This window comes from Aquarana catesbeiana, linkage group LG01, assembly GCF_042186555.1.
Source record: "Aquarana catesbeiana isolate 2022-GZ linkage group LG01, ASM4218655v1, whole genome shotgun sequence".
NCBI lineage: Eukaryota > Metazoa > Chordata > Amphibia > Anura > Ranidae > Aquarana > Aquarana catesbeiana.
The window spans coordinates 616,259,118-616,285,639 of NC_133324.1; the positions used below are offsets into that span (position 1 = coordinate 616,259,118).

The 26,522-nt window shown below is 41.1% G+C and overlaps 1 protein-coding gene across 1 annotated transcript in view; it reads right to left on the minus strand.

The window, feature by feature from the left end:
- The window catches only part of ARHGAP24 (Rho GTPase activating protein 24), a 1,254,786-nt gene extending 1,232,138 nt beyond the window's left edge, over nucleotides 1-22,648 (minus strand). Inside the window, exon 1 of the mRNA XM_073600031.1 lies at nucleotides 22,462-22,648. Coding sequence (XP_073456132.1) covers nucleotides 22,462-22,546 — 85 coding nt within the window. The 5' untranslated portion in view covers nucleotides 22,547-22,648. The remainder of the gene's footprint in view (nucleotides 1-22,461) is intronic.
- Between the last annotated feature and the right edge of the window lie 3,874 nt (nucleotides 22,649-26,522).

The following is a 26,522-nucleotide window of genomic DNA, read 5'->3' on the forward strand; positions in this document are numbered from 1 at the left end:
AGATCTCCATTTTGCCTTGGTGGTGATGAAAGTCCTGGAACATCCCATCCTGCTAGAACTTTTTTATTACAGAACTTTGTTACACTCTTTCATTTATCTTTCAGAGACATTTACTCTTTTATTAACACTCCTTTTATATTCACTTGTGTTATTTGATTCTTCAAATGTATTCACTTATTGTGTTTTATATGTCTTGATCGTCAGCATTTTAATTCATAGATATTGGTTTATTCACATTTATTGAATAAGTACGACTTTTCGTTTTTACCACATATATGTCCCCAGCACAAAGAATGGCTCTTACCGAGAGCCCCAGGTCTCGTACTGATGATCGGGAACCGGGACTCTTCGTTCTCAATCACAAGCCTCTATTTAGTTATCACAGTGATCAGTCACTGTGCTGCCCGCCCATATGTTCTCTTTCTCCTCTGAATGGAGAGAAATATAAACTGTATCTTTCTTTCTTTGCAAGGGAGAAATATGAAAAATATATAGAAAAAATAGCGGGATCAAGGTTTTGATCTAGGTCAGTGTCAAGGTTAGGGTCAAAGGTCATGGTCAGTATATTTTGGGTAGGACTTTTTTTTTTTAAATGCATTTTTTAAATTAGGATCAGTGTCAGTTAGTGTCAGTGTGTTTTAGGTAGGATTAAAAAAAAAGTTCCCTATTATTTCTGGGCCATACTACGGGTACAAACAATAAATAACATATACACATGTGGTATCACTGGGATCTTCAGGAGCAGGAGAATTTATTTTGGGTTGAAATTTACAGCTAAATCATAAACATTCTTTTTTACTGTTTTGGTCCAGTATTCCTTTGATTATTAAAAAAAAAACTGAGAAATATCCATTACCATTTACCACCAAAAAAAAGCCCAATTTGTCCCAAATTTTGTCAACTGGATACACAAAGTAGTTGTGTAGTTGTGATGATATGTACAGTTATACTAACGCATGTCAAAGTTGCATAATTTTGTTCAGTCAATAATATTTGTTTTACCATCAGTCACTAAGGGGTTAAGGTCACCTGTCAACAAAGAAATACGTAGGTCGACCTCCTAGTAAAAATGCTATGTGGTTGGCTGTCTCTGACCGCAATATGCAGCAAATTAGGTCAGGAGAGTTTTGAAAGGTTTCCTTGCAGGCACATGTGGGCTTTGAGAAATAATATAATTACATTAACCCCCCTGGCGGTATTCCCGAGTCTGGCTCGGGGTGGATTTTCAATACCAAAAGCGGTATCCCTGAGCCAGACTCGGGATTGCATTGCAGGATCCAGGAAGAGTTTATTTACTTTGTCCCCTCAATCCTGCGATGTCTCCCCGCTGTGATCAGCGAGCCGCCGTGTCTCGCTCGATTCACGGTGCCGAGCTCCGTTCCCTGCGAGCGTTGCGACGCACGGGGACGGAGTTTGGTGGCAAATTCAAAAAGTAAAACACACAGTATAGATACTGAATACTGTAATCTTACAGATTACAGCACTGTATCAAATAATTACACGTCCCGTTTGTCCCTAGTGGTCTGCCCAGTGTCCTGCATGCAGTTTTATAATATAAATACTGTTCTTTCTGCCTGGAAACTGGAGATTGTCCATAGCAACCAAAACTGTCCCTTTACATCAAAAGTGACTTTAGACCAGCTAGAAAACAGCAGTAATAAATTAGAATCACTTGCAGAATTGAGTGATAGTGATTTGTGGGGAAATCCGTCACCAAACACTAAAAGTCACGAAAGCGACAATTCTGCAACTGAGCAAATTTCAGTGTTTTTGATTTGATTACATTATTGAATCATTTGTATTATTATTATATTATTATTATTTGTAATAATTATTTAAAAAAATAATTATTTATAGTTATTTATTATATTATAATTTTTTATTTCGTTTTTCAAACTTCATCATATCCGGGATGTCTACTAGACTCTTGTTTGGACAGATTTAAGTGAATAATTCCTAAGAATTACAGGCCTATAATATAAAATGCCAAATTTCTGTGCAAAATAATGGTACCGCTTTCAGCACCTAAAATCTGAAATAATCATACCGCCAGGGAGGTTAAGAAAAAGTGCATAGCGCCAAAAGTAAATGACCAGCGATGAGATGAGAATACTGTGTTATAAATGGACAGTACATTGAAATAAAGTTCAAAAAAGTGTTAAAGTGAAAAAATGCTAAAATGAAAAAAATATATATATATAAGTCCAATCTTGTGGATGGAACTCAGCAATAAAAAAACAATGAAGTGAAAATATAGGTTTCAATGCACAGTCTCATAATAGGATTAGCAATATAAACTTATTGGTGAAAACACATTAGCTTAGTACAAAGATGTTCAAAAAAATTTGGTGGTGACTTGAAAAGTGAAGAGGTGATCCAGTACAGTGCTCCAGAATCATCCACAGCAGCAAACACACACTCGGTGTAGATCCATCTGTTGTAGGGAAGGCTGTTCAGCAACTTCCACCATCCAAATGTAGCTGTAGTAAATAAAGCTCACCGGGAACCAGATGAAGTCTCCATAGTGTAGTGTTTATTGGAATTGTATGTTAAAAGCCAAAATAAAATGAATCATAAAAACATATGACAAAGGGGTTGATTTACTAAAGGCAAATCCACTCTGCACTACAAGTGCACTGCAAAGATAAGCTAAAATGCTGTTTTTTATTTTCCTTGCATGTCCCCCTCAGATTTACAGCAACTGCACTTCCAAGTGTACTTTCAAGTGCACTGACAGTGCCTTTGTAGTGCAAAGTGGATTTTCCTTTAGTAAATAACCCCCAATGGGTGTCACTGCGAACCCGGTATCGGACAGTGGCCTGACGTCAGCACTAGTGTCTGCTCCCCAATATTATTTATAAGTTTGGTATATTACTTATCTGTGTCAGCTGCCGCCCCACCACAGCGCAGAGATACATCTATTTTAATATAATTACATAGTTACATAGTTGGTAGGATTGAATAAGGTGTGTGTGTGTATTTACAGTATATTACTACCACTTTCCATATCTCTGTATATTGCATTCGCTAAGAGACACATCTAAAAGTTTTTTTTAATTTACTGTATCCACACTCCCTGCTGACACCACCAACTGTAGAACAGAGTTCTAAACCCATACTGCTCTAACAGGCAGAGGCAGCTGAATATTGAACTGCATCTTATCCAACATCATTGTGTGGCTCTGTGTCTTCTTTAGAGACCTTAGGCTAAATAGTTCCCTCCCAATGCTAGAGTCGCCATTTAAAGAATTGTATATTGCAATCAAATCCCCTCTTACGTATTTCTTCTCAAGGCAGTGGCGGTGCGTCCATAAGGGCGCACGGGTGCCACCCCCTCTCTCCAGCCACCCCCTCTATGACCAATGGATAGATTCATGCATTGCATGAATCTATCCAGGTGTTTTTGAAGCACCTGATTAAAGCCATAGGCTCTAATAAAAAAAAGGTGACCCAGGTGTGTTAGAACAGCGAATAAATATTCGCTTTCCTAACACTGAACCGCCTCTCCGCCAATCAGGTGCTCGGGTCTGTTACCCATCACCTGATTGGCTAGAACGTCAGGCGCTGTGATTGGACGCCTATCAGGAGGAGAGGACGGGAGGAGAGGGCAAGAGGGGACGCATGGAGGACACCACTCCCTGCTGTCACCCGCTGCCCCACCGAGACAGGGTAAGTGCCGGGCAGATGGTGAGCCAGTGGGGGGTGTCACAGTGGTGGCATTCGATGGCACAGTGGCAGCATTTCATGGGCACAGTGGCAGCATTTGATGGGCGCAGTAGCTGCATTTGGTGGGCACAGTGGCAGCATTTGATGGCACAGTGGCAGCATTTGATGGGCACAGTGGCAGCATTTGATGGCACAGTGGCAGCGTTTGATGGGCACAGTGGCTGCGTTTGATGGGCACAGTGGCTGCGTTTGATGGGCACAGTGGCTGCGTTTGATGGCACAGTGGCTGCAATTGATGGGCACAGTGGCTGCATTTGATGGCACAGTGGCTGCGTTTGCCTTCACATTGCCTTCATTTTTTATGTACATTTATTTTTTATTTTTCCTCACCACCTAATCATTTGCATGTATTTTTAGTATTTTTAGTTTAGTTTTTTAACCATTTTCACGTTCTTCACCAGCTCACTGTGCCTATATTTCACACCTTTAACTCTATTTCTTATCACTGTTAGTGTCAGAGTTCAAAGACAAGGTCATCTCTGGCATATTCTATATCAATTATATGAATATAGTCATCATTATTATATTAATATCATTATTTTCTTTTACTTGATAAATCATTACAATTTGTAACAGATCATCGGAACATTTTCTTACCACCCAATAGATTAATATTATAACTATAAATTAATATGGATTTATTCATGAGCTAACGCTCTGATAATTGTCGTAGATTCTGGCCCCACCCCCCTCAGGGCGTTGGGTGGGGGACACCGATGCGTGTGACTCCCTGTAAGTCGCATTAAGTGGATCCTTGTCCCCCCTCCAGGGTGCTGTGGCATGTGGGCGCACTGGATGGTCTGACGGCTATGACGGCTATGATGGCTCTGACCGAGGGGGATATCCAAATTCAGTGGTAATTATGTGCAATGTGTTATTTAGCAATTTTGCATACATTATAACCCTTTCAAATGAATATTATATGTTATTATAAACTTTGTTTTTTTTAGCAAACTCATCCTCTGAAGAGACCACAACACCATGGGTCGAAACGCGTCAGTTTTGTTATGCAATAGTCATTACCATATGCTATGTATAACCTCTATGTTTGCTATTACCTGTATTTGGCATGGGCATATTCCCATTTTAGCTCATATTTCAACACTCATTTATCAATCTTTTTATTCATCATTTTAATAAAGAATTTCAATGCTTTATCCAATGTTTTTTTGCTCATATCTATAGTTAGCTGCCTAAAAACCCCCCTGGGGGACCCTTTCTCCATTTTTTCAGTGGCTGCATTTGAAGGGCACAGTGGCTGCTTTTGATGGGATGATCGTTTGTTGGCGCCCCCCCCCCCTATTCTCCAGGGAGAATAGATTTAATGTTTGTAGTTGTTCCTCATAACTGAGGTCCTTCAGCCCCATTATTAGTTTTGTTATCCTTCTTCGGAGTCTCTCCAGTTCCAGCATATCCTTCCTAAATTATTGGTTGGAAATTAGTTGGTTTACCTTTAACATGCAGAGGACATTTGTGTCCCAGAAATGTTAAACAAGTTTCATAGAAACATAATTTAAATAATGTATCTGACAAAGTACAAACTGTGCTTTCTAATGATTTCTTGGGTTTGGAAAGGGAACTTAACTATGCTACTAGAGAGATACTGCAAATCTAGACAGCAATGAGGTAACAGAACTACTATAGTGGGGGCTGGGTTTTGCCATCTCCCTGTACTTTGGCTGAAGCAAATGCTTTTACATTTACATTATTTTTCTAACATGTACTCTGTTATCTGGCACCTCAGTTCTTTTCTTTTTACATTGTAGTTGTTATGGACAGTAGAGTAGGAATTTTTCACCACCTTCTCCATCAAAGGTTGCTTACTTCATAGATGTAACTCAATAAATCCCAAAAGCATGGGAGCTACACAGGCGGAAGTGTAGGTATCATTACAAACTAACTCAAGCAGATGCACCAGTTAGAAGGTAGAGTCTCTACGCAGCCACAAATGTAGACAGAACAGCCCTGCTAAGGAAGCTCACAAGACTAGATAAAGACTAGAACGGTAAAGGGGGAAACATACAAGACTTGTGACAAATAATTTGTGGTGGCAATAGCATCTGTTAAATGAAAGCAATTTTTTTTTTATGCCACAATAAGGCATCTCTCCTGGATAATTATGCATAGGTGAAGTGTGTTGCTATGATTATATTTCTGTGTCTTTGCCTACATAATATGCTCACTGTTTATACAATTAGGAAAGTAAATTTTCTGTCTATATTTTAGTAAGATTAGCATTCCATTACTTACTACACAGAAAAGTAACTCCCTTTATTATCTGTAGTTATTGAATTTGACCAAATATTGCAGTTTTAGTAAATATTAGGTTGCTTAAAGGGTAACTCCACTTTTGTGGAAGAAAAAAATAGCAAATAAAGAAAAAATAACATAGTATACAATTGCAACACAAGTCATATTGTAATTGAATGTTATTAAAAATTACCTTTCCGGGGGGCGTGACCGGAAGCCGAGCAAGATGGAAGCCTGATCTCCCTGCTCTCTGAGCCCGCAGCGAGAAAGGCAATCTTGGGGGCGACCATCCGCAGATTTATGGGCAAATCACGGACCACCCGCTCCTCTAAATACAGGGGATCATCGCAACCCCCTCCGGGTGCCTCCACAGACCTTCGCTCCTTCTTTACCCAGCCGGACGCATCTCGGAACGAGGAGGCCAACATGGCGCCAGTCACTTCCGCGCCTCACCACCGGAGCTCCTCTCAGGCCTCACAGCCCGCTCCGGACCGACTCCAACACTCAGGGGACCCTCCACTGGAGGAGGCGATCTCCCAGGAGCGCATCCATCACACCGAAGCGGTGAGTTCTTCCCTACACGCCGGCATCCAGATGGAACAGACACATGGGCCGCCATTAGCCATGCTCCCTATCTCCGCCCCGCCATACACACAATGCTCAGCAGCATTTCCAAGGCTGCTGCGAACGGCTTCTGACCCCCAGATCCAGAGCCAGGACCCTACATCCCCGCTCTCCTCAGATCTCTCCCAGGACTATCCACCTTTACCTAGTCCTGCAGGCCCCCCTGACAGAGCGCATCAGCTCCCTGAGGGAACACAAGATGGAGCCTGGGCCATCACGGTCACATCCCCTCCACCTAAAGCACAGAGGTTTTCTCGCTCCAGAGACTCCAGCACATCTAGATACCACCCATCCTCCATACCTTCATATGCACAGAAGGCAGGAGCCCTGACCTCACTTCCAACAGGGGCTAGCTCTACAAGTCCCCCCCAGCAGCGACAAGCTGAAACCTGGTCGGACTCATGGGACTCCCCAGCAACTGGAACACAATCAAACCGGGAGAAGGGAACCACATACCCCAATGCCACACCACCTGGCAGATCATCGCCCAACCAGCATTATGGCACCACAAAGGACCCACCTTTACATCCTCAGTGGCAAGCATATTTACAAGCCATACCCACAAAGGAAGATTTCAGACAACTCATTGAAGACGTGAAATCCACCTGCCGCACGGAAATCCAAGTACTCCAGACGGGGCTCAAACACCTGGCGGACAGGATGGAAATGGCTGAAGAAGAGATACAAGAAACCAAACTGGCGGTCCATAGAACACAACTCCAGGGAGCAGACCACAGAGAAATGTTGAGAGATATGCAAAGACACGTGGAAGACCTGGACAATCGGGGACGCCGCAACAACATTCGAGTGAGAGGCATCCCGGAGGCGGAGGGACCTGCAAACAATCCTACAATCTGTCTTTAATAATTTATTTGGGGAGCCGCCTAACAAACACATTGATATGGACAGAGCACACAGAGCGCTTCGCCCTAAAGGCGCCACCGCTAAACCGAGAGATATTATATGTAGAGTCAGCTCCTACCCCATCAAGGAAGAAATCATGAAGCGGGCACGCTTGGCGCGTAAAGTGACTTTTGACGATGTCCAGATACAACTGTACCCAGACCTCTCCTGGATCACCCTGCAAAAACGCAGACTTCTCCAGCCGCTACTACAGTTACTGCAGAAAGAGAACATCACCTACCGTTGGGGTTTCCCCTTCAGCCTCACGGCAAAGCACCAGGGCAAATCCGCGGTAATGAGGTATCCAGAAGATCTACGCACCTTTTGCAACATTCTTGAAATCCCGACACCAAAGCTACCGGACTGGGACATTGTAGCAACCCCACCACCGCCACCTACAATTTGGCAGAGAATGCCTACCTCCAACCGGTCCCGGGACTCCGACCCGCAACGCAAGCCCACCAAGCAAAAGAACCGCTGAGATGCAACTACTGTGACTCTTTATATCTGCAGGACCTGAGCACTTAGGCTCAATATATATACCCAGTTAGACTGCAGTTAACTTTAGTTTGTTTCATGCAACTTCAGCTTAGGACCCCCAAGATTGACCCCCCATGCTGAATTTCACTTTATCACCTAGGGCTTAACTCAGATGAGCTCCGGAGAGATAGGTATAGATTCCGTTCACTACCACCCCCCCTTGATAGTTAGATAGATATCAGTGCAGGGTCGTAGACTATGTGCTGTAGAATAGTTGTTTTTGGCTGGCTACGGGCTCCCGGGTGCCCCTTCCCACTCCTCTTTCCTGGGGTGGGGGGGCTCAGGGGAATCCGTCCAGACCTGGGCCTGTTGGCCTATATAGGTTTATTAGGAATGTATGTTCTCCATGTTCTTTGCACACTAACAGTGTTTTTCTCTCTTTCTGACTATCCTCATCCCTTTTCTATCCAGCCATCACCAAACCTACCCAGCAATCATCGCGCAAAGTCCTGGTCTCCTCCCGGAGAGTGCCTGCCCCGAGCCCCAGTCCTGAATGCTGGTGCATCAACATCAGGTGAGCGTCTACTCACACTACCACACACATTACCATGGCTAAGATACTCTCACTAAATGTACATGGATTAAACTCCAACAAAAAAAGACATCTGGCACTGAGGGAATTCAGACAGTCAGGGGCTGATATTATTATGGTCCAGGAGACCCACTATGATAAGGGGGGCTCCTTTGCGTTCGCCTCCAGATATTACTCTCAGATCTATATGGCTTCGGGTACCCATAAAAAGGCAGGAGTGGCCATACTTATTAAGAGGGGAGCCCCCTTCACCTGCGTGACCCAGCACTGCAACCCACATGGCCACTTCATAATCTTACAGGGACAATGGCAGTCACAGGACATTACCCTATGCACTTTGTATGCCCCGAATGTCAAACAACACAGCTTTCTATCCAGGGTGTATGCCCGCCTCTTTAAAACAGCACCTAAGGTTCTTGTAATAGGGGGCGATTTCAATCTTACCCACTCATCTTACACAGATCGCCAGATGGTGGGCCCCCAAACAACTTCGCCCAGAGTACTCAGGGACTCGAGACTATTCAGGCAAATCTCCAGACGATATGCGCTCTTTGATGCGTGGAGGGCTCTCCGTCCAGGCGATCGACAGTACACGTTCTACTCAGCCCCTCATCGCACTCACTCCAGGATAGATTACTTTTTTGTTAATAACAACACTCTACAGCTCACCCGCAAGGCTCAAATTCTCCCGATCTCATGGTCTGACCATGCCCCTATCCTGCTCACCATAGACCTTGAAACTGCCTTCCGTAGGCCTTATAATTGGAAGCTTAATACCTTCCTCCTCCAACACCAGCCCTCTCTGACAGAATTAAATTCCACTCTACAACTCTATTTCAAAGAGAATAATAACCAGGAGGTCTCACCTACCACGCTCTGGGAAGCCCATAAGGCGGTTCTCCGAGGTAAATGTATAGCGCTCTCCACAGCGCTAAAAAAAGACGCCCTAACTGCAAAAGTGAAAGCGGAAAAAGAACTTAGAGTATTGGAACACAAGCTCCAAACTAACCCCACAGTACCTTTACTTAAAAAAATAACTAACCTTCGTATGACTCTTAGGGACCTGGCCTTAGGTCAGGTAGAGAGGGCCTTGACCAGACTAAAACAAATGTTTTATGATAAGGGTAATAAGGCCCACTCTCTTCTGGTCAACAAACTCCGTGAACGCACCCACATGCTATCCCCGAATCAGATTAAAAATAAAAAGGGTCAGCTGCTATCTCACCCAGTGGACATTGCCCGAACTTTTGCAGACTTCTACAAAGACCTGTACAACAGCCCCGACATACTCAGTAACCCTCCTTCTCCAGACCTAACTCAAAAGATACGACAATATTTAGAACAAAGCGGAATTCCACATCTCCAATCATCTGACCTGCTATTGCTTAATGCACAGATATCAGAAGAGGAATTAGAACTGACTGTCAAAAACCTACCATCCCATAAAGCCCCTGGCCCAGACGGTTTTCCCTATGAATATTATAAGGCATTTCTCCCTCAGCTGCTTCCCTATATGTGTAAGCTGTTTAATACCTTTCTCCATGACACCCCCGCCCCAGTAGACATGCAGAGATCCTTTATCACCCTAATTCCCAAACCAGACAAAGATCCATCCCTCTGCGCCAATTACAGACCTATTGCACTCCTGAACACGGACCTGAAAATTTTCACCAAGCTTTTATCTAACCGCCTAAATATGATTCTTCCGTCACTGATCCACAAGGATCAGGTGGGGTTTGTTCCACTGCGGCAAGCAAGTGATAACACCAGAAGGGTGATTGACCTGGTGGACGTGGCGGACAGGGAGGGATCCGCCTCCATGCTACTGAGCCTTGACGCCGAAAAGGCTTTTGACCGTTTGGGGTGGCCCTTCCTGTTCGCTACACTGACCCACATGGGCTTCTGTGGACCCTTTATGCGAGCGATCAGGCATCTCTACTCCAACCCCTCCTCACAGGTCAGAACCCCCTTTGCACTCTCCACACCTTTCTCGGTGGCAAATGGCACCAGACAGGGGTGCCCACTGTCGCCCTTACTATTTGCGCTGTGCGTGGAACCTTTGGCCGCCTCGATTCGGAACAATCCGGACATCCGGGGGATGACGGTTAGGGATAGGGAATTTAAGATTTCCCTATTTGCCGATGACATTATCCTTACACTGACCCAACCTCATATCACCCTCCCGGTCCTACATAGGGAATTAGACAATTTTAGAGCTCTCTCAGGCTATAAAATCAATGCATTAAAATCAGAAGCCTTACCTTTACATATCCCTGAAACCGAACTCGCACTTTTAAAAGCCAACTTCCATTACAACTGGAAAACGACCGCTCTAAAGTACCTGGGGACCTATATCACCCCAAAATATGACACCCTATACCAAGAAAACTTCCCTCCCCTCTTCCGCTCTATCAGAGCTTTACTGACACAGTGGAAAAAGCATCATATCTCCCTTTTAGGTCGCATAGCCTCTATTAAGATGACCATCCTCCCGAAGCTCCTATATCTTTTCCAAACCCTTCGTATCCCTATACCACTTAAACACTTGAAAAAGCTCCAGTCAGACCTACTCCAATTCGTTTGGAACTATAAAAGGCATAGGATACCGAAGACAGTAGTGCTGGCGTCACGCAGAGAGGGAGGACTAGCTTTCCCTGATATTATTAAATATTATCAGGCTGCGCAATTGAAAGCGATAGCCTCATGGTTCACTCAAAAATCATATAATAAATGGACCGAAATCGAAAAGCTTTGGCTAGCTCCAATACACCCGAACAACCTTCTATGGAGTGCGGAGGCAGGGGTGCCCCCCGGTCGGATTCTGGGCCCCATGTCATTGTTACGACGGACTTGGCGTACACTGGCCCGACCTCACAAACTGTCCTCAGAGAGATCACCACTGACCTCTTTTATCTACAATCCTAAAGTGCCAGATAGCCTTACACATCAGATGTCTTACCCTTGGTCCTCTAGAAACCTATTTCATTTCGGAAGTATAGTGGAACCTAGAACTCGTAAATTATTATCTTTCTCAGAATTACAAGCAAAATACAATTTGCCAAAAGAGGCATTCTACGGATATTTACAAATTAGGCACTACGCACTGACTATAACCTCGAACTTGCAGTTCTCTCCCCCATCCTCCTTTGAAACTATAATATTAGAGGGGAATGCACAGAAAGATGTCATATCGGGAATTTATAAGATTCTAAATGCTATCTCCCTAGAGGAGCAGGGAAAACACTCATACATGCTTAAATGGGAGAAAATCCTTGAAGAAGAACTACCTTTAGCACAATGGCAGGCGATATGGAACCAAACAGCAAAGAGTTCAATGTGCACCCTTTACAAGGAAAATGCATACAAAATTTTGTTCTTCTGGTATATGACCCCAGATGTGCTTCATGCAATTTTCCCCACCAGCTCAGACCGGTGTTGGCGATGTCAGGGAGCAAAGGGCACCCTCATACATATCTACTGGGAGTGTCCATTGATTGCCCCCTTTTGGGATAAGGTCCAGCATCTATTGTCCCACCTTTTGGAACTGCAGGTTCGAGTCTCTCCAAAGTTCTTTTTATTAGGACTATCACCACTCAAACTTCGCACACCATATAAGAAACTAGTAAGGCATATACTCACAGCAGCCAGATGCCTAGTAGCCCTAAACTGGAAACGCCGTTCCCCACCCTCTCCTGAAGATCTTTACTCCAGAATTAAAGATGTTGAACTGATGGAGAGAATGACGGCTAGAATGCAGGACAGACTGGAGGCACACAATGGGATATGGGAGCTGTGGCATCTCCGGGAGGACCCACCATGACCAGGTACCAACCTTACTCAGATGGCCTACTTTATATTTCCCCCCCTCTCTCCCTCTTTCTCTCTTCCTTTTCTCCTACTCATTCTTCTATAATACAGTTATTAAAGATTTGAATTCTCATAGGCATTATTCTACATTAATGTAATTGAATTAACATTCTCTATTTACAAAAGGAATTGCTAGCAGTTAAACAATGAGATATCTTTGGAACTTAATACGATTTCAAAACCTCTATATCATAAGTATATGTTTGATTGTGGATAAGATATGTTGAATAATATTTACAACTTTCCATGCTCCTTTATTCTGTATCGCAACCAAGAATGATAACAATAATAAAAACTGTTATTTGAAAAAAAAAAAAAAAAATTACCTTTCCTTTTCAATCCTTTGCAGCCGCTGTAATTTTCTGAAAATGCAATGCAATATGGCTACCTGGAGGTGATCTGTACACAGAATGTGTAATGACATACACCACCCCCCAGAAACATAATTTCCTGCTTGTGTGATTGGCTCACCAATTTTCCTAGAAGTCTGCCTAAGATACAAGTCAGATTTCAGGCATCCCCTGCAACAAAAATGCAATTTTTGGTCAGATACTCCCAACAGGATCACATCTAAAGGGATGCAGGCCCAGCAGCTTTCCTCATTAGAGCTTTGCAGCTGCACAGCTGACTACTAAATATGAAACCACTCCCATTAGACCCACTTATCACAGAGGCACAGAGGAACAAACAGTGCTTTCTTCGAAACAACAAAAGGTAGAAATCTGTAACAAAGGTTGTTCTAAACCTTGCAATGTACATAGATCACCCAAAAGGGAATGTTTTTTTTCTCAACAAAAGTGGAGTTACGCTTTAAAGGAGAAGTATAGCCAATGTTTGTTTGTCTGTACTCCTGTGTATCAGGAGTAGAAATAGAAGGTGAGAAATAGAAGACTGATTCTGCAGAGACTTAGCCTTAACATGCAGGTAACAATAGGTAAATAAACTTTTATGTAAGCGATGTTATCTTAAATGGACTATAGACAGAGCTAAAAGCATTTTTGGTCAGGAAGAGATTCGATTTTCTATTGGAAGATCCACAGAACTGGAGAAGAGTAAATACTAAACTGAATAGGGAGTACAAACACACACATGTTACAGGTCTTTCTAAGAAATGTAATAAGGTTACTAAGATGAAGCAGATTTGTTTCATTTTACATGGGGACCAATAGCTTTTTCTGGTCTTGTACCAGGGTTGCCAGTTCTCATGTAGAGGAGCTCAAACCTTGGAGTCTTTACTTTCTCCCAGCCTCTTTTTAGCGTGTCATACAGGTAAAGAAGTTGTGGCAATATAGCAACTTTATTAGATGCTATACAACCAAAGAAGGAGATGTGGTGAGATTTCCATTGGAAAGGAAATGCCCTAATATTGCTTTGAGTGCAAAGTTTTTCCTATAAAGTGTATCATAGACTGGCATATGTTTCCTTCGTGTTTTTTTGATTATACCATTGTGTCTGAACAAAGACCTTTAAGATTTAAAAAAATATTGAAAATGACTTTTGAAATTATAAAAATTGTGTTAAAGCTTATATGATATATTGTGATTGGGTTTACATATACTTTACCAAATCACTATCTGACAAACGACACAAATGTGAAACCATTTAATTCAAGCAAAGACCTAACAAATATGATTAAGTACGGTAATTATTTTACTTCCCTCCCCTTCTGGAAGTCAATAAATTTACAGGAAGTAATGGAGAGAAGTGTTTCCTTTCATTCTTTAGTAGACTATGTGCTTTGCATTGGCACTTCAAAGGGGCCTGTGTAGCCAGGCCTGAATTTACCAAGTAGAGCAATAGCCTTGTTCCTACCACCAGCAGAAAAAGGCAGCTCTTCCTTTTAGTTATTGGCCACACTTTTTTGTCCCAGCAGATGAACTATAATCATGTTAAATGAGCTTATTTACAGGCTAGGACTAGCAAACAAGATAAATAAGAAACAAAAAAAATGAGTGTAAATGACTTCATCCTAGCAGAAGGTTGTTGCTTTTGGCACTGAAGATTATGTGCTCATAGGTTTCAGTGGTGAAAATCCAGCATGTAACAGAGAGTCAAAATATCCATGATTCAAAAAAACCTGCAGTCCAAATTTCAGGGTACAAACTAAATCTCTTACCCCCAGTGGCGGCTGGTGGGTTCTCCTTTTGGGGGGCGGCAAACAAAGAACACCCCCCCAGTGGCATGGCATGGCATGGCACAGAAATAGCACAACCCGCCCCCCCCCCCGGGTGGTCCAGCACTTACCCCCTGGGTTGTGGTGTCTTCTCCTCCTCTCCTGGAGTGCAGGCAGTGGCTGTGGTGGCTCCAGTGTCCGCTCCTCCGGTTTCCTCCGGTTTCCTCCGGCGTTTGTCTCCTCTTCTGCCAAAGCACTAGGCATCCAATAGAATCACCTGATGCTTTGGGCAATCGGGAAACAGGTCTCACAGACCTGCCTCCTGATTGGTGGGGAGGAACTTTAGTGTTAAAGTAGCGAAAATTAATTTGCCATGGTCACACAACTGGGTGGTGCTGCTCTGCACTACGAGGCCACCCTTTTTTGAAGCCTATTAGAGCCTCTGGCTCTAATCAGGTGCTTCAAAAAAACACTCCACCGCATTGAAATCCATGGTCTGGTGCCACTGATATGTAGATCAGGGGGCCAGACGCATGGATAGGGGAGGCGGCACCCATGCGCCCTCTATGGACGGGCCACCACTGCTTACCCTATTAAAAACATGTTCCACATTCACAGGAAGAATAGGTGCTGAAGGAGTGCTAGACCCAAAGATAAGTGTGATCTGGTGCAATCCATTGTAAGTACTAATCAACATCCACTGTCACTCATACCTTTTCTAGTGCCCTGAGTTTGTACAAGATGGAATATTCTTCCCATGACAAATTCTGTGACTCATGTTTGTAAGTAGGCTTCAGTTGTCTGCTCTAGTTAGAAAGGAATAGATCATTTCTGCAAGAAAATATATTGAAAAGCAACATGCCAATAGGAGAAAAGAGCTGACTGAGCAGACAGATAAAATCATCACTCCTGCTTCTTCACTGTCCAGTCCGAAGGTTGGGGGAATAGGGGCGAGATATCACACTACTTAATTCCTGTGACATACATGCAATTATATGCATGTATATGCAATTATAGGGCATGTGCATTTACTTGCATTCAGTTTAATTGTTTTTTGAAATAAATTGAAATCTGTACATCCAGGGGCAGATTAGATACTCTGAACACATATAAACACATGCAAATGCATGTAAACCATGATAAATAAATGCATGTATATTTTGCATACCAACCCAAAACAAATACTATACTTCCCAGATCAATCTCTTATGTGATTAAATAAAAGAAACGCAGGTCTGTGTGAATGAGGCTCAACAGAGAAAGTTGTATCATCCTCCTGGCTGGACTATTTAACAGGGCTAAAACACAAATCCTTTGGTAGGTAAAGCAGCTTCCATATTTGTATTTAATCCATGTATGTAGAGTTCATCTTTAATACCGATCATTTTAAATGCTTTTGTTTTTATAGTGGAACATGTTTAAGCACTACAAACTCAAAATTAAAAAATGCTAGGCAACTAAATGTACATTATATGTTAAAGACCTTGAAATAGCAACCGCAGTTGAAAAATTATCTTTTCAAATAGGTATGATGACCACAGTTTTTCTGTAAATAATTTTTATTTTGAGCCATTTCCCACTCATGGCAGTGTTTCCTATGTTATATTGTTGCTGTAGCTTAGAGAGTGCGGCACCATTTTTAAAGTGGTTCTAAGGTCAAATTTTGTTTTTTTTTTTTTATTTTTTTTTACCTTAATGCATTTAGGTGAAAAAAAAACACTACCTAACCTATCCACCTTCATCTCTAAACACCAATCCAGCACTCGCCCAACTGCAGCATGACTGCTTTCACTTCTTGGTTTTACAGGAGACACTGAGAGCAGTGGTAGTCAAAGATTCCTGCTGCTGTCAGTGAAACTTCTGTAAAGAGGGAGAGGGGTGCTGCACACCTGCACGGTGTGTGTCTATGGTTACACACAGCCCAGCTTGGAAATGCACCCACATGGGTGCCCCCTTAGCACCTGGCTTGGAGAAGAGCAGGCGCAGACAGCACCAGGGGGGACTGAAAAATAAGAGGCAATACCATTGCATAGAACAGGTAAGTACAACTTCTTATTTTATTTTGATAAAAAACAGATGTTAACACTTAATATCACTTTAGGTCCGCAGTTTTTTATGCGTTAAAACATGTTTGATTGTTTTGGTTGCAAAAGACTAGTAAAACCTAATTGGTTGCCATTGTTGCTGCAATTTAGATATTGCATTTTGAACTGTGTAATCCCTTAATTAAATAACCCTGTTTGTTTTGGCCACACAACCTGAAAAATGGCAAGGGTTTCAACCTGGCAAGATTAACAGATAAAATAGGAAAAAAAGGTAATTTTGCCCATCGTAATCAGATCTTTTCTGCTATTCAATTATGTCTCTATGCATCCAACTGAAATCACAATTTTATGTCTTTGATTGCTTTTTGTTGTGATTTTAACAAAAAAATTGAATAGAAAGTTTGATCACTCTACCAAAATGCCAAATGGATGGCGAGCTAGTGGGAGCAGTAAGGAGGGGACACAGGTTCATATTTACATTGTGACCTTTAGGCCTGTAGCTATAGAACTGATGGAATTTAGGGATTGATTTTAATTATAACTGGATTGCGACTGTAATCTTATCTTGACCTGAGCATCCTGTGAAAAAAGCTGCTTTCTAAACTGCTGTATATCCAGTGCTCTTTTTGGTAACAGATTCCTCTCAAGATATAATTATTTTTATAATTACCACATAAGTGCTCACAACTGTAAAAGTTATGTGTTTAATTATTTTAATATCTGCAAAATAATTATGGTTTCCAAGGAGAATAAATAAATAAATTGTATGTAGGGATGCTGCTATATGCTGGAGTGTCCCTAATCCAACTTTAGTGTTGCATGCGAGATTGAGCGAGCCTGATCTCTTAGGCAGCCTATATACGGTGCAAATTTCTTTCCCGCAACTATGGGTTGCAGGAAAGAAATTTGCACAATTCCCCCATCAACACAGACCGTGCTGATAGAGAAATCCCTCCTGACGAGCAATTGGGGGGGGGGGGAGCTGTCACTGCCGGGAGAAGACAGTGATTATTTCTAGCAGATTGTAAGAAAATGTGGCAGGCTGGTTGTGCCCAAGTTGATCAATCGATCAACTTGGTACATTCAGCCTGCCCATTAATGGTTAGATCTGTGTATGGCCGGCCTTATTGTTATTGTTATTGTTATTTGGGTTTTGATGGGTTTTCTCTAAACCCAGGACTTTGTTTGCTGTCGCTGTCTGCTACTGGGGAATGTTTGCCAGTGGATAGAGTGAGAAAATAAAATGTTATGGGTTATGAATATTTATTTCACCTTGTCCAATTACTAGGAGGTTTATGCCAGTGGAGTGAGCTGGGAAACATAAATAATTGGGGAGACCTTCTATAAGGGTCCTTCTCTCCAAGGATTTGCCTGGAGAAGATGCCAGTGTAATCCTGGTCTTTGTCTCCTGGGCTCCTGCCAGAAGAGTAAGTCCTTGGTCTCCAAGCTCTACTACTTGGGGAAGACACAGTCCTAGGACCAAGTGCCAGGATCTGGTGGCTGACCTATGTTAGGGCCTGGGAATACAGAAGGTGGCCACTAAGGAGGAGTACTTTCAGAATAGATCTGCTCAGTTTATTGACAGTCTCGGCTTGAAGTGATATTGGTTCTGCTTCTTGTTTCTAAATACCTTTTTTAGATTCTTTGTACTGTGGTCATGGCCTTTCCCTGCTTGCTCCCTGCAGTGGGGAACAATCAGGAGAAGGAGCATGCAGCAAGCAGATGTCAATGATGTTATATGAAGAAGTCTATACTAGCTTCCCATCCCCGCACAGCGATCATTGGCATTGTAGCAGTCACAAATAACATTCTTAATGCAGAGCAAAATACATAATACAGCTCAATAAAGGGTTTTAAACATTTTTAGAATATAATAATTTAAAAATATTTGTCGGTCTTGGCTTAAAGGTTCATTTATTCATTATTAGCCTGTGAGAGGGGCTAAAGAATGTTTACATGAAGGTAATACAAATTGGAGGGAATTTTTGTTGATGCTTTTGGTTATCCTGTAACACCAAACTTTTTTCCCTTAGACACTGAGTCTATAAAATTCACAAAAAGAAGTTTAATGTGGATGTCTGTCGTTCAGACACTGCTGGTGGGTCAGCAACTGTTTTGGGGAGCCAGACCACCAGTAGAAAGGCTAGGAGGGCCATAAAAACCAGCAGATCCTTTTAGGGGTGAGTGCAACATGTGAATTCCTAAATACCGTAGAACCTTTATATTGTATCAGTATGGGTATCCGCTACAAATATCTCTTGACTGTATTTTTGTTACATAGCACTTACACAAAGGGATGCTTTAACTAACATATTTAGGTTTATTTGGATATGAAGGCTACTTGGTATCAGACCATCTAAAGGAAAGAGATTTCAGAAACACATGCACACTATAATGTATGCTGTTTTTTTTATGTTTTAGAAAAAAGGGAAAATTAAGTGAAGTAGTACAGGCTGTACAATAAAATGAAAGTCATGCACTTTACAGGTTTATATTGGTTCCATAAGAGAACATTTTTCAGTGCTAAATAGAAGTAATCAATATAACCAAGCATTGTCACTGTACACAGTTCTGTAGAAATTTCTTCAATTTCGTCAATGCCATTGGCCTGCACAAGTATCATTTCAAATATTGTTTTAAGATTTCTTTCTGTAAAAGACACAACTATTTTGCATGAGTCTAATGCCTTTTGTGACAAGAGTTCGCTGAAGCTTAGTTGCCCAGTCTAAATTTACCAGTCAGTATGATTTAGGCCTCATGCCCACGAGACGCCGGTGCAAACTCTGCTGAACACATGTTTTTAAAAGCTGAAACCGGCGTTTTGCCACGTTTGCATGCTGCGTTTGCATGCTGCGTTTGCATGCCGTGTTTAGCCGCGTTTTACCGCGTTTGCGTCTAGAAGCGTCTAGAGAGCAGAGAATCACATTTTGCAACCAAAATTTGGGGCCCCGTACCTCAGGGCTATTTGGTGCTAGGAACCCCAAATCTGGAGTGCTAGCACAGTGGAACTAGCACTACAATATATCCAAATTTGGGGTTCCTAGCACTAAGTGGCCCCGAGATATGGGGCCCCAAAGTTGGGTCACAAAATGTCAAACACTTCTGCAGCAGAGAATGACATTTTCTGACCTGAATTTGGGGCCCCATATCTCAAGGCCACTTGGTGCTAGGAACCCCAAATTTGGATATATTGTAGTTCCACTGTGTTAGCACATCAAATTTGGGGTTCCTAGCATCAAGTGGCCCTGAGATATGGGGCCCCAAATTCGGGTTGCAAAATGTCAAGCACTTTTCTGCAGCAGAGAATGACATTTTGTGACCCAACTTTGGGGCCCCAAAGTCGGGTCGTAAAATGTTCCTTTAAAAACACTTATAAACACAAACGCGGCTAAACGTTTAGCCGCGTTTGGCGTCTGAAATGTGGAAAACTTTTGCGTCTGAACCCATTTTTTTTGCTTCTGGAAAAACAAGGTTAAACGCAACTGCCTAAAAACGCCAAAAAACGAGACTGTGTACATGGACACATAGGATAACATTGAATGGGTTCGGGGCAGTTGAAAAAAGTGTCCAACTGCCTCTGAACGTGCGTTTAACAGCGTCTCGTGTGCATGAGGCCTAATTAGTTCCAACGTTCATCATACTAAATGATTAAAGTGTATCTAAAGCCAAAACTTTTGATCTTGGATTGAGAAGGAAAAAAAAAACATTGCTGGAGAGATTCACTCTCTCATTTTGACCTAGCCTTCATTGTCACTGGGACAGAAAATTAGGGGAATCTTTCAATGGGGACACTTATTCCAGTGACAGCTCTCTAAAAGGGGACTTGACTGACTGGAGAGATTTTCTGTAATGTCCTGTTGTGTCTACAGGACATGAATGGAAAGGAAATCACCCCAATGGGACACAGATGGCAAAAACTGAAAGGGGTTTTAACCATTCAACACTCTATTTTTAATTCTTTTGCATAAAAAGAAAACCTGATGCTAACCCTCTATTACTGGAAACATAGATATTGTGGTTTTGTAATATATGCATCTTAGGAGGGTATGTCAGGACCCAAACAGATAGCCTTCCACTGAATTAGGACCTGAACAGGCCATTCTCCTGACCACCCATTACCAAACTGCACCAAGATCGACGGCTTACTAATGATGGTACTGCCCTATGTGCATCCATGCAGCTCTGTCAGTATCTATAAAACATTGATATTGGATTACTACACAATCCTGGTGAATAGCACAGATAATTTACACCCTTTGTGATTAATGCAGTGCAAGAAGGTAAGTATTGCAATCCATGGAACACCTCCCATTGCCAACCTTGTTTCATTTGGGTAACTAGTTTTTAATGGTGGGGGAAATTACTAAATGCAGAACAGTTATATGCAAATGATGATTATTAAATGATCATACCTGAATTATTCAATAAAGTATGCAAATTTCAAATGTCAAAATATTAACACAGTATATTGATTTTCAATCATATAACAGCAGTCCTGAGTCTGTTGTTGTTCTTCTAATGGACTCTTTCCTTACTGAGCAATAGTTACAAGCACTTGGTGCTTTTTCTCAAACAAAGTGCCTCTACCATTTGGCCCCAGTACAACCCTGCAAACTATCGGTCAAATACATAAAGAAGCAAACATTTCTTTCAGATATCTTTTATAACTGCAAAATAATGACATAGTTATATTATATTCTAATGTCAAAGACAAGCTGAGCGCACGCTGCTTAACTTCTTTAAACAGTTACCATGGAAATGCATTTTGCTGGATCTGATATCAGACCATGAGGTAAAAGAAAAAGCACGGTTTAGTTGTATTGACAATTAAAATGCATCTGCAAAGAGGTAGCCAGCTGTAAGTACCACTGTTTGCTTTACCTTCATTATTTAGGAGGAAGCAACACCAGTATTATATTTATATAAGCCAGTTCAAAGATACGTAACAGCAATTAAAAATAAAAGCACTGTCAATATGAGTCACACAGACTTATTCATCATATACAGCTGTTTAATTCAGTTACAAGTCCAGAAAATCTATTTGTAAAAACAGATTTTTGTAAAAGCACATACAGTAGTGCCTTGATGGGATACATTTTAAAAAACATCTGCAGTAACATTGCCTTTTTAATTAAAATTGCTGTAACCCAGGGAAACATTAGAATACATTTTTATTCCTCTCCCAAGCTACTAAAAAATTGATGTATGAGTCATTGCTATGGGTTACTGCACATAAATATCATGTGGATAGAGCAACCAACATAAACGCTGTTCAATTGCAAATACTTGCTATATAAAATGAAATACAAATTGCACACATTTACGTTTATCCCATTTAGGCATTTACACATTCTTCTGAATTCATTATTCAGAATGATTTTCCTACTACATTTAAATGATGCTGCATCAAAATAAAACCTTTTTTTTGCATTGACTTAGGTTAACTGATACAAAATAGTAGTTGTATAATGGTTAACATGCTCAAAGACTCAAAAGTGCTGTAGCCTCCAATAATCGCATGAGGCTACACATTTGATGATTATGGTTACAGGTGGCTGAAACAGGCATTTATTTTTAAAGCAAAACAACTAAAACAATGTCACATCGAACACGAGCTGCTTATCACAGGCCTTTGTGCTATGGAGAATCTGATTGCTGCCAAGGCAACTGGAATACACTAACCCCTTCTTAGCATATTATGAGTTAAAGAGGTCACATCGTGTAGACAGGTGAGAGGTAAGCATTTTCTTTGTCACAGCAATATGCCATAAACAACTAGAGGAACCGTTAGACTTGCAGTGATAAGTGACAGGTATAACACAGATCAACAGAGCAAGAAATTCTGACTATGGAGTACTCACTGATTCCTGTGTGTGTCTGGCTGAACGCAGTAGCCACCAGCCCCGGGAGCAGAGTTTCTCTCAACGCAGATGGAAGAGTCATCATATTTCATACATATACCACACCAAGTAGAAATAATCGTTGGAAAAGAGAGATTGCTTGTCTATAAACTGTTGCTGCTGCTTGGAAATATGCTCACCAAAAAAAAAAAAAAAAAAAAAAAAAAGAACCTCACACACACACTTCAGAAAGAGCGATCTGTTAAGTGCTTCTTTATAATGAAATGAATCTGCTGCTCTCCTTTCCTCTAGCTCAGATTGCTTGAAGACATTCTGATATTTCAAAACTAACCAACCAGAAAGCCCATATGCTTTCACCTCGTAATTTACCTATTCAAGCCTTTCACTAGGTGACTGTTTGAAACACAGAAAAAGAACTGATCAGCGCCTTTGGCGACTCATTGTCTATAATCTTGACAGATGTTCTTCACAGTGGTTATACCATTCTTATGCTAATATTCACATTTTACTGACTTCCACAGGGGCAATTAAAACAACCTGAAATGCTCTATTTCTCTTTACTGTTAGTAGTTAAAGCGTCAGGCTGCAAGAGCACTTCTGCCTGCTTCACAGAACCCATCAACAGGGATATTTAACCCAATTGCAGCCAGGTAACAAGATTCATATTATCATTGCTACCGTGATTTAGAACCCTGCAAACAGATACTGTCAAATGCTTCATTAACTGCCAGAGAACTGTTAGATCAGTGTAAATTAATTGGAAAGGGTGATAGTGTAATGCAGCACACTCTATGGGGCTAATTTACTGAACGGGTACAGAATTTTCACGTAAAGTGTTTGTTACCCTAAATATTTTTTTTTTATGCATGTGTTCACATATAGTCTATCTATTAGTCCCTTCTATTCCCTCTGTATTGAATTGTATTGTAATCATACTGTCCCTCTTTACATTGTAAAGTGCTGCATAAACTGTTGGCACTATATAAATCTTGTACAATAATATCATTTTCATGTAATTCTTTTATCTGAAATACCTGCCAATCACCTTTCTTCCTTGTTCCAAACTGACCACACAAAGCACAGAATCTGATCTGTGTTTATTTTTTGAGTCGGATCAGATCCAATTTTATTAGAATCGGTTCTGCTCCTTTTTTCAGATGGTACTTTATTTTTATAACACTATTTTCTTTGGATCCCGACGATGATCGACTGAGTCCGAGACCTCCTGGTCTCTTATGGTCTTTTTGTTGGTTGGGAAACCTCCCCTTGCCCAACCCCATTCTCACTATTCGATTGCTTTAACACATGCACAGTTTTACTTGTATGTGTTACACTGGAATTATATGTTACATTTTGCAAAATTGTTTGTGGTACAATACAACTGTCTTTCCATAAGTATTTACTTTTTGAGAAATATGCATTATTTACAATTTTTCTTGTATATGTCAGGACTGGGCTCAGCCCTTCCTTCTCAAAGCTGGCCGCTCAGCTTTTGGCTAATTACCAGCTACTATTTCTCCACGGTGACTCACCTGTTGATGATATCCTGCTTGTCGGTCCTGCCTACTTAAGCCGCCCAGTCCAGATGATCTCTGCCTTTGCCTTGGTCACATCTCTAGAGAGGCTCTCCTGTGTTCCTGTTAAAGACTTGCTTGGCTGACATTCCTTCTGGCTCCAGATCCTGCTTTTGCTGTTCTACTACACTCATCTCTAGCTCCCTGATGTTTTGGCTTGTCTGACTATCCATTCAGATTCCTGAACTCTGGCTATGTTTTGACTACGTTTAATCTGTTTACCTTTTTTTATTATTATTAAACAAGTGTGATTTAACTGTACTTCTGTCTCAGTCTGATTCATGGTTTCTGACAGTATACCTTGTTGACCCCGATAATGCTAAAAGAACGGAGACTCTCATTCACTTCTTTTTACACCATATATATTCTAATCTTACTTCATGATGTATGTCCAAGATATAAACACCCACCATGCCAATTGTGTTCATTTCACATAATGTTCTGGGATTTAATCCCCCAAATAAAAGGAAGAAAGCTTTTTTACAATAAAAAAAATTGAATGCTAAAATAATCATATTACAGAAAACACAGTTTATGAAGGATAACCCCCCCACACACACACACATTCTTCCATAAAGTGTTTAATACATTTTTCTATACTCTTACTTCCTCTAAAACCAAAGGAGTCACAATCTTTCTCCATCAATCTTTTCCTATGGAGGTTCAACAGGTATAAAAAGACCATAATAGTCGATTTATTATTGTTAAAGGATACTTAGCTGGAAAATAATTAATAATCACTAACGTATGTGCACCAAATGAGGCGCAAACAACATTTTTTTACCAAATTTTTTTACATTTTACAATGTTAAATTCACCACATATAATATTAGATGGAGATTTCAACTCAGCCCTACAACCCAATTTATATCGTAGTAAACAATATCCTAACTAAAATTCTCTGCAGCTTATTGACTCATGGAGAGCGCTAAACACTGGGGCACGGGGGGAATACTTTTGATTCGCAGCCTCACGGCTCGCGCCTGGACTATATTTTTTTGTACACCAGTTATACTAGCTAATAACCGTAACGCATCGATACACCCTTGCTCTTGGTCAGACCATCATATTACCGCTTTAAGTACCCAATTTATTGACCTTACATCAACTCTATAGTCCTGGAGGCTTAATGAATCATCATTAACCAACTCTGCTCAACAACAACCTCCACAATAAAAGAATACTTTACGCTTAACTCCACCTCTGACACTTCACCCACAACCCTATGGCTTGCACATAAGGCAGTCCTTCGCAGAAGTCTTATTAAATTAGCCGGAGATCACAATAAGAAAAAATGGGAAAGAATCCTCTCCCTTACAAAAGACCTCTGAAAATTGTATAAAACTCATGCCAATACACATGATGTTTCAATCATTAATAGCATCTCCCAAAAACATAATGGATTCACCCCTTTCATATAAAGCTGAGAAGACCCTGGTCTAAAGCTACATTTTTTTTATCCAGCAACTCATATACCACCATGTTTGCCCAAAAACATAATCAATCAATTAGACCCACACATGTTTATAAACTCAAAAATAACTAATCAAATAGTTCCTCAAGAAATACTACCCATTTTCCAAAAATATTACTTCTTTCTACCCCTACCTCTTGGATAACACCCTCAGCTCTCTCATGGTAGAAAAAATTCCTAACCCATTATTAACTTCTACTCAAATAGATAATTTAAATGACCCTTTCACAGATGAAGAAATACTTTAGATTATTAAATCTCTAAAAAGAGACTCAGCCCCAAGCCCAGATGGCTTTTTTTCGTGTTCTATTATAAACTATTTGCTCACCTTCTCACCCCATACCTACAATTTTATACAATAATATTTTGAAAGGTAACTTATTTCCAGAAGAAATGCTACTTGCCAACATGTCCTTAATTCCCAAACCAGGTAAAGACCATACACTACCCCAAAATTACAGACCAATCTCAGGGATAAATAATGATCTCAAAATATTCAGTAGACTATTAGCTAATAGACTTTCATTAATAATACCTTCAGTGATTTCCCCCTTACAATCTGGATTTATCCCAGGCTGCCAAATTACAGATAATATTCGCTTACTGACAAATATAGTTCAGGACGCGAACCTCAAATCACAAGCTGTATTGTTTTTGAGTCTGGGTATCAACAAAGCATTTGACAGTGTGTCGTGGAAATACCTAGATATTATATTGCAAAGATATGGTTTTCAAGGAGAATGTGTTCACGCCCTCAAAGCACTCTATCACAGTCCTCATACTAGGATAAGGTTACAGGGATGTAACTCAGAATTTTTTAAGCTGGGTAGAGTGACACGCCAAGGTTGACCCCTCTCCACACTCTTATTCACACTAGCTATTGAGCCTTTGGCTACAGCAATTCTACTACACGCAGATATTAAAGGATATACATCAAGCAACACCACATACAAATTAAGTATGTATGCTAATGATATGCTACTATTCCTTACTCAACCCAATATAGCATTACC